This window comes from Lolium rigidum, chromosome 6 (assembly GCF_022539505.1).
Source record: "Lolium rigidum isolate FL_2022 chromosome 6, APGP_CSIRO_Lrig_0.1, whole genome shotgun sequence".
NCBI lineage: Eukaryota > Viridiplantae > Streptophyta > Magnoliopsida > Poales > Poaceae > Lolium > Lolium rigidum.
In genome coordinates this window covers 287,980,703-287,990,064 of record NC_061513.1, presented here as the reverse complement: position 1 = coordinate 287,990,064, position 9,362 = coordinate 287,980,703, and the positions used below count along the sequence as shown (strand labels likewise).

The 9,362-nt window shown below is 46.5% G+C and overlaps 1 protein-coding gene and 2 long non-coding RNA genes across 4 annotated transcripts; 2 read left to right on the top strand and 1 right to left on the bottom strand.

Moving 5' to 3' along the window:
* The first annotated feature begins 522 nt into the window (after positions 1–522).
* Positions 523–2,604, top strand: LOC124659599. Of its 2 annotated transcripts, XR_006989636.1 has the most exons (3): positions 523–701; positions 1,204–1,372; positions 2,238–2,604. It is a non-coding gene; the product is annotated as an uncharacterized LOC124659599 (long non-coding RNA). The 2 variants fall into 2 exon arrangements; XR_006989635.1 differs by lacking the exon at positions 2,238–2,604 and having other exon boundaries at positions 1,204–1,989.
* Positions 2,605–2,744: 140 nt separating this feature from the next.
* Positions 2,745–4,132, top strand: LOC124659600. Its single transcript, XR_006989637.1, has 2 exons — positions 2,745–3,061; positions 3,196–4,132. It is a non-coding gene; the product is annotated as an uncharacterized LOC124659600 (long non-coding RNA).
* A 2,758-nt stretch (positions 4,133–6,890) lies between these two features.
* Positions 6,891–7,352, bottom strand: LOC124659597 (16.9 kDa class I heat shock protein 1-like). The gene has a single exon (XM_047197437.1). The coding sequence runs from the start codon at positions 7,338–7,340 to the stop codon at positions 6,891–6,893; it is 450 nt and encodes a 149-aa protein (XP_047053393.1). The 5' UTR covers positions 7,341–7,352.
* Positions 7,353–9,362: the final 2,010 nt, after the last annotated feature.

The following is a 9,362-nucleotide window of genomic DNA, read 5'->3' as shown; positions in this document are numbered from 1 at the left end:
GCCATACTAGAATACTGCAAAAACAAGGATAATTATATAGCACCCATGCACAAAAAGTTGTCTGAATTCCCAGTCTTTTTTTCTTTAGGCTGCAAATACATTCAGTAACTTGTGCAGTGCATGGAGTTCAGATGAGTATGATAGTTCATACTGATTATTCGGACAAGCATGTTTTGTTTTTGTACAGCCCTCAATCAGTCTTTGCTTCTTCCTTGCGACCTTTGGCTCGCTTCTAACTGACCCTGTCGACACCGTGTTGAAAAACTATCAGATCAGTAGAGAAGTTTTGTTGAAATGTTCAGATTTTTGGGTGGCTATTTCTGCACCTCCTGCCTTGCACTCACGTGCATACATACATGTTTGCACCTGAAGCTTGAGCGCTGGGTTTTGTTCTGGCACCGATGCTCAAGTTTGGCTGGCATATATTGCAATTATAGGGCGTATTTAAGTACACTCTGATTGCTTTTCTTTTCCACGCATATTCCTCCATTGACTCAAATTTTCATGTGCAGGGAGCTTTGCTACCCAGACTGCGCTGCTGACGGAGCAAGGATGGGGTGTCTGTGGAGCTGGGCCAAGGGAGCAGCGCTGCTGGTTCGGGGGCTGAAGCCGGTTGACTATTGAGTGCGACCTACCTGGGGCCAGCAGGGCAAGTCGGGCATCGCCAGGGGCAAGCGGCGCTCTGTTTCTCTTGTGGCGTGGTAAGAACGGAACGACGCTCTCAGTGGATTACACTGCCTTGCATGTATTGGGATACAGGTTCCGTTGAATTGTGGATTTTTTTGGCGATTGTTAGCGATATGGTTATTTAGTGACATAATAGGTCTTCTTTCTTGGTTGGTTTTATTCATTCTCTAGTTTACGAATATGCGGTGCTTCAACCTTTAGGAATTCGTGGTGCTTTTATGATACTGGAATGTGCTGTTGGTCGTGTTGTTGAATCACATGGTTTCCATGATTCAGCGATGCCTGTTTTCTGGTTTGCATTTCCTACAAATTTCCTTTGCTACAATCATATATCATCTGTGCTATTTAGTTCAGAACTATGCACATGTTGTCTTTTAACTGGAGTTCAGTTATAAATGCTGTGTCCTTGGTTGCTATGTGTCACTTTCATGCATATTATTGTTCTTTTAATCATCACTAGTATTGATCTGTACTTGTTTGCACAATATTAACTTTGTGCTATAATTTTTTGACTAGGCGACCCTGTCGACACCCTGGGCGAAGGGAGCAGTGCGGCTTCACCTCCACCCTCGCTGACGTGAGGTGGCAGTGAGTTCAACACGCCGCTACCGTGGCAGTGGTGGCCTCTCAGCTGATTATTTTGGTTCCCCTTTGATGTTGCTTCAGCCATCGAGGGTGCGTTCAGGTGTGCATCTACATTCGTTGATGTTCTGTTTCTTTGGGGGCTGCAGAAATTCTCGATGATGTTTGTATGCCACATGGGTTGTGTTGTATGCACTAGTATTGTCTGAGTTGAAGTATACTAGTATTTGTTGTGCAGGTTCGAATTTCCAAAAAAGAGGGAAGGTCATGACAAAAATTTCAGTACTCCCTAGCTGTTGTCTTTAGTTGGTATATATTCCTTAGTTGCTATTTCGTCCTAGTGGTTTGGGCCAGAATTTCAGCTTGGCCCAGCTCTAATTTTCATCCAAAATATTTGAAACCATCGGACATGACAGCAGCAGCGGGAAAGCGATGGCGGCTGTGGTTGCAAGGGGCATCAGCAGCGCGAGGAAGTAGCAGTGGCTGTAGGAGGCGAGGATGATGCTTGCGTTTCAAACTGTTATTTTCTTTGTACTAGACGCTATGGAGTGGCACTGCTATGGTTTGATTCTGATTTGAACTGTCATTTTCTTGTATACCAGGACTGATTGCATGAACTTCCATGCTGTGCATCTTACTTTGGCTGGACATTCACTGTTCAGTTGTGTGGAGTTTGTGTTTAGTTAAGGCCTCTGATCGAGTTATCATGTTTGGTTGGACTAGTGAGTTGAGTTTGGATGCATAAATAGGCGTGTCATGTGCCACACTTTTTACTGTTCTGTTATCTGAATTATGATCTGGATGTGCAAAAGAATAACAAGGTCATGGCAAATTTTTCAACACAATTGCTGATTAAAGTTGCATCGGTTACTTAGGTGAACGAAATACTATTGTTTCTTGAATAAATTTGCTGATGTAGAGCTGACCACCATCATCTGGTTTTTCTTCTTTTGCGAGGATATAACCAGTAAGTGGACATGCACGGTGGGCGGGTAGCAGGTGGTACACCTGTCGCAGCGCTGCGGCTGCCCTGCGGAAGCCGGTTGACTATTGAGTGCGACCTACCTGGGGCAAGCAGGGCGAGTCGGGCATCGCCAGGGGCCAGCGGCGCTGTTTCTCTTGTGGCGTGGTAAGAACGGAACGGCGCTCTCACTGGATTACACTGCCTTCCATGTATTGGGCTACAGGTTCCGTTGAATGGTGGATTTTTTGGTGATTGTAGCGATATGGTTATTTCGTGACATAATAGGTCTTCTTTCTTGGTTGGTTTTATTCATTCTCTAGTTCACGAATATGCGGTGCTTCTACTTTTAGGAATTCGTGGTGCTTTTCTGATACTGGAATGTGCTGTTGGTCATGTAGTTGAATCACATGGTTTCCATGATTCAGCGAGGCTTGCTTTCTGTTTTGCATTTCCTATAAATTTCCTTTGCTACAGTCATATACCATCTGTGCTATTTAGTTCAGAACTATGCACATGTTTTCTTTTAACTGGAGTTCAATTATAAATGTTGTGTCCTTGGTTGCTATGTGTCACTTTCCATGCATATTGTTGTTCTTTTAATCATCACTAGTATTGATATGTACTTGTTTGCACAGTACTAATTTTGTGCTATATTTTTTTTGACAAGGCGTTGTCTGGAGCGTGCAGCGGAGCTGGGCGAAGGGAGCAGCGCTGCTTTACCTGCGCCCTCGCTGACGTGCGATGGCGGCGAGTTCAGCACGCCGCTACCACTGCAGTGGTGGCCTCTCGGGTGATTCCTTGGGTTTCAGCCATTGAGTGTGCGTTCTGGTGTGCATCTACATTCGTTTATGTTCTGTTTTTTGGGTGCTGCTCCAGAAATTCTCGATGATGTTTGTCTGCCACATGGGTTGTGCTGTATGCACTAGTATTGTCTGAGTTGAAGTATACTATTTGTTGTGCAGGTTTGAATTTCCAAAATAGATGGAAGGTCATGACAAAAATTTCAGTACTCCCTAGCTGTTGTCTTTAGTTGGTATATATTCCTTAGTTGCTATTTCGTCCTAGCTGTTTGGGCCAGAATTTCTGCTTGTCTCAGCTCTAATTTTTCATCCAAAACATTTGAAACCATCGGACATGACAGCAGCTTTGACAGAGCAATGACATTCACTGTTCAGTTGTGTGGAGTTTGTGTTTAGTTAAGGCCTCTGATTGAGTTATCATGTTTGGTCGGACTAGTGAGTCGAGTTTGGATGCACAAAGAGGCGTGCCATGTGCCACATTTTTTACTGTTTTGTTATCTGAATTGTGGTCTGGATGTGCAAAAGAATAACAAGGTCATGGCAAATTTTTCGACACCATTGCTGATTAAAGTTGCATCGGTTACTTTGGTGTATGAAATACAATTTGTTTCTTGAATAAATCTGGTTATCTAGAGCTGACCACCATCATGTGGTTTGTTCTTGTTTTGCAAGGATATATATAACCAGTAAGTGGACATGCACGTTGGGCGGGTAGCAGGTGGTACACCTGTTGCAGCGCTGCTGTGTCAGCCCTGTGCATCATCATCATCACGTGTTGGAAGCTGGAAGAAGACCCGACCAAAGGGAACGCCCATCTGTATATATGCATGCATGCCGCAGCCTTGGTTGAGCATCTCGGATCCTAGTCAAGTTTGTAATAATTTCGTGCCAGGAGGTTGTTTGGCGCACATTGTATGTCTGATGCCGCGCGCGCGGGTTTGCGCATTGGCTGCTTTGCCTTACATTGGATGAAATGCTATCTTATTGTTATCCAGAGCTTTGGTCTGGTCTGGTTGCAGTAGAAACAGAAGAGGTCTCGTGTGGCAGGCAAGCTTTGTTGACGCTCTGGCTGATTAATAAGAGGATTTTTGTTACTAGCTCTACTATGTCTTGTTAACTTTTTTTGTACTCTGTCTGATCCATATTAGTTGCCACTAAAATAAAATAGATGTATCTACGATTAGAATGTGTCTACAGATACTATCGATGTTGTATATTGATGTCATGTAGTATGATTTGAAAAATCGTCTAGATTTTCGTGAGGCTTATATATACTCCCTCCGATTCATATTAATTGACTCTAATATGGATGTATCTAGAACTGTAATGTGTCTAGATACATTCACATTAGAGTCAATTAATATGAACTTAAGGGGGGGATATGGTGGTCAGCAGCTTGAACGGGAAGAAAATCTAGCCGGTTTTTGGAAATGTGAAAAAGTCATCCGTAGGTAGTGTAGATGAGCTGGCCATACATACATAATGTGTTGAATCAGAGGCGAGCGAGCGTGAGCTGAAGCATTGATCCGGGCCGAAACGAAACCAGACGCGATGGAGCGAGCTAGGTTTGCGACTGAAATCCGTAAATATAAGTACTTGCCAGGTATTGCCTCGATCGTATCCTGGCCGGAGTCAACTCGAGTCTATTTGCTTCTCCGCGCGCGCGCGATAGAGAAAGAAAAAAAAAACCCACGGGACAGATCGAGTTCAGCTTCTTGGTGGGCCCCGCCACGGTATTAATTCGGCCGCTGCATGCACTTGCCAGGCTGGCTCCAGCTAGCCACCCAAACCCACCCATGGAATCCCCGCGTAGTCGTGGCGACGATCCCCGCGTAGTCGTGGCGTGGCGCCCGTAGGGTCGTCGCTGCAGGTGACGCCGAAGGTCGGGAAGCCGCAGCTGGGCGCGTGGCGGCCGATCAGCCAGAACGGGTACGTGATGGTCAGGTTACCGCACGCCGCCGGCGCGCAGCTCTTGTCTGCCGGCTGCGGCTGCGCGGAGGCGCCGGTGAGGCCAAGCAGAGCCATGAGCAGTAGCAGCAGCCGACGTAGCTCGGCGGGAGCGTGCGACTGCATTTTGATATTGGAGCTAATGGCGAAAGGAAGAATTCTTTAACTGCTGCGGCGACGGACGGTCCGCAAAGCAGAACCCGCGCACGAAGGCGGGCGTGGGCTCGAGGCCGAATCGCAATGCGGCGAAGCCGGTCGGCGCGGCCGCGACGGGGACGGCGTCGAGGATCGCCATGAGGTTGGCGCGGAACACGGGGGTGCTGATGTCCAGCTCGTCCGTGGGGCAGAGGTTGTAGTAGTAGCTGCCGGTGATGCCCGGGATCGCCATCACGGCGAGGATGCAGAGAAGCATGTGCGTCGGTAGCACCATGGCCGATCGATGTTATCCAAGACTTCCTGTTATGTTCCTTATGTAGTCATTATACTCATGTGAGTACTGAACTTGGTTAATTATCAATACAATTAATGCTCAGTGCTGGGCGACATTGCCTATGGTAGCCGACAGCGGCCGGCTAATATTCGAATTAAGTATGATCGCCAAGTGTTGATTAAATTTCAACAAAGCTTGATCATACGATTCTCCAGCTGACGGAGGCCAAAAAACTTCGCAGTTTGTCGAGCTATCTGCCGAGGCCCACATATGGATAACCCTAAACCCTGAACCCTATTACGAATGTCACATTTTTAAATTTTGAAAAATGTAAAATAAATCAGGAGCGTATAATATGTTGTATAATATGGATCGGCAAAGTTTCATTCAAATATATAATAATATGTGGCCTACAAAGAAAGACAAATGATGTGTGAATAGGGTTGGAATACTTTTCACTTTGGTCTTTTCTTTTCTCCACAGTTCTATGGTTATATTTTGGTACGAAATTTTGTACATGTACAAGATACAACACAACCCATGCCCATGATTTATTACATTTTTTTTTAAAATACGAAAATGTAAAAATCGATATTGGTGCCAGCGTAAGTAGTTACGGAATATTCACTCTACAGCTTGTTGCTTTGTTTGTTTACCTTTTTTTTGTGTCCGACTGACCATTAGATTACGGATACTACTAATTTTCAGTCTACTTGAACTAATTTAGTTCTTTGTACAATGAGATCATCAAGTATCAGTTGCAATTCAAGTTACGTCTCAGTATTAGCCTAGATGTCGAAGCAAATCTGTCGGTTCTTTTCTATAGTTGCAACCTTACCCTGGCTTGCAACTGAAAAAGTATCATTTGCAATTTCAAGTGCAATAATCATTATGTGAATCTGTCGTTGCAGAAATCTACTAAGCACTAGGTCAGGATTCTTTTCGGGGGCATCAACATCAGAGCGATGATATTGTCCGAGTCGAACAACCCTACCGATCCACCATGTCCGCCACCACCGCCATTGTTCAACACGCCTCCGCCTACGAGATGGAGAGCTATATACTGCCCCCGCACGCTCGACAGCCACCGTACTTCCACACAGTTTAGATGTGAAAAAACAACATCAAGTGCCAAACGGAAAAACTGGTCCAGGTAGTTAATTTTGTAACCAGATCTCATAAAATTATTTTTCTCCAAAGGTATGATCTTGCTAGATTTGGGAATCGATGCCACCGCTCACGCCTCAAAAATATTTCTTGCACAAGGTCAGAGTTTGCAAAGTATTAAGACCAAACAATTTGTTTTTATTTATTTTTCAGCAAACTGGAGCACGCACACGAGTATATAGAACTGAAAGATACACAAGAGTTTGGTACACAACTACACAGAACTGAACACCGATGCGAAAAAAGGGAATTAACATGAGAAGCGGCAAATGGGTGTACTCGCACTCACACCGACCAAGCTGGTCCTTATCGCTCAACCAGAGATCTCGATGGCCTTCACCTCGGGCTTCTTGACCTCAGCCTTGGGCACGGTGACGGTGAGCACGCCGTTCTCCAGCCCGGCTTTCATCTCCTCCACCTTGGTGTTCTCCGGGAGGCGGAAGCGCCTGACAAACTTGCCACTGCTGCGTTCGACGCGGTGCCACTTCTCGTTCTTATCCTCCTTCTCCTTGGTGCGCTCGCCGCTGATAACGAGCACGTTGCCATCCTCCACCTCCACCTTGACCTCCTCCTTCTTCACGCCAGGAAGATCTGCCTTGAACACGTGTGCCTCAGGGGTCTCCTTCCAGTCCATGCGAGCATTCGCGAAGGCTGTGGTGTCGGAATCCGACATCGCATGGACGATGGAGCGGAAGGCTTCGAAGGGGTCAGCCCAGAGGTCGGCGAAGGGGTCGAACACACTGCTCCTTCTCACGATCGACATGGTTGGTGTGTTGCTTAGGTTTTTTAGAGGGGAAAATGAAGGGGTAGAAAAGATGTTGGCCGCTCTTGCTAAATGTGATTTGCACTGGCTTGAGTTGAGATGGATTGGAATTGATGGGGAGGCGACGGGGTACTTATAATGTCGTGGGGTGCCGGTCATGAAGCATCGCGAGTTCTCTCGAGTCGACGAGGGTTTGGTTCTGTTTTCCTTTCCAGCTCAGCATTGCTTCTGTTTGTTTCTATTTTCAGCCCAGGAAGGAAGGGCCTACTGCGTTCTAGGTTACTCTCCAGCCTGCTGTCGGTGACTGGACCTTGTCCCTTATGTCTGGAATGGACTGGTCCTGTGGAAAAACGAGAGATATCGAGGTGCTTCACGATTCACGAACTCCCGATCGCGCCATGCATCCTTCCCAAGTCTATAAAAATTGTCAGAATACGTAACGTAGTCTAATTGTAACCTAACATTTGTTTGACCTCTGTACGTCTGTTGATGTTGTCTATATATAAAAGCCAGGATCCCACGCTGTGTGCGTTGAGGTATCCCCCAATATTGTCTTGTCTCTATTGTTTACATGGTATCAGCCAGACCCTGGTTCTAAACCCTAGCCGCCGCCGCCTAGATCGCCGCCGCCGCCGTCATGGGTTCTTCCGCTGCATCTACGAGCTCTGCCCTCGCCGCTCTTCTTCCCTCCTCGGCGCTGCCGCTGTCCGCGGCCGTGTCGACCACTGCCCCGTCGCCGATCCACTTCGGCAATCAGATCACTGTCAAGCTTGCCGCCGCCAATCATCTGTTCTGGCGCGCGCAGGTTGTGTCTCAACTACAGAGCCACCTGCTGCATGGCTATGTCGAGGGCACCTTCCCGTGTCCTCCCTCTAGATTGTGAGAGAACAATAGCCTCCCAACAATGGGAACCAGCTAAAGTTTCCTTGAAGAGGACCTGCAGTACCACGTGAAAGCAAGTTGCAAATTTATCTCCAGTTGTGGGTGCTACAACTTAAGGGTGATGTCATGACATGCATGGACACAAGTCATCTTTTGTAGATGTATTTTGGAAGCACTACACTAAATGCTTTCAACTGGAAACGAGATAGTGCATAACAAGAATTTTCTTATTCAGATGGAGCAACAAACTCAGAAGTTTACTTTTAAGTAGACATCAACATAATGGTAAAGAAAACATATGCTTAATCAGCCTTTCTAGGAATACAAAGAGAACTGCAACAAGATAAGGAACATTTAGAACAAAAGGACAACCAGTAAAGATCAACCTCGCACACTGAAGGAGAATATTTTGAACGAACTAAGTGAGCCGGTCATTACTGCAATCACATTCCATGTTGAGCTAAAGGCTAAAGAAAACTAATGAGGCCATACTATTGCATATACTTTTGCATACTCAATCATATTATTTCGCTGGAAATGTACCCAGAGAACATCATCAGTCCAGTCACACATAGAGCGGCACAAAATCCAGATTAAAATCCTGAGGGGTGCAAATTAATGATTTAGATGTTTCAGTGAAAATATGGGTACCTCATATTCTTAGGGGAAAATCGGTTATGTACCATTAAAAGATGGGAACTTTGGAAAAACCACTAAAATTTTGGCATTAGGAAACTACCATCCAAAGCTATAGGCTTCTACCATGACCGTGAACTAGACGTGAACTGGCTTTGAAAAGAACGAGTATATATCCTCCGCTGCGCCATAGTACCTCCCTGTCAGTGCCACCTCCCCATTCTGGTGCTTCCCGAGGTGTCAACCGGCCACTCCGGTGCTACATCCGCTGTGGAGCATCTGCTTGTCGTCGCGTGCGACGTCCACCACACGGCCTTGTTGGCCCAGGCCGCAACAGGCATGGCAGCGTGGAGAAGCCGCTAACCTTCTCACACACTGTCCGTGGCCGCGAATCTCGACTTGCTCCCGATGGTCGACGTGCACGCATGCGACACTGGTGCTGACCTCGCACACAACAGCAACCAGGCTAGTGCTGACTACTGACCAGGCTGTGCAGATGCCGGT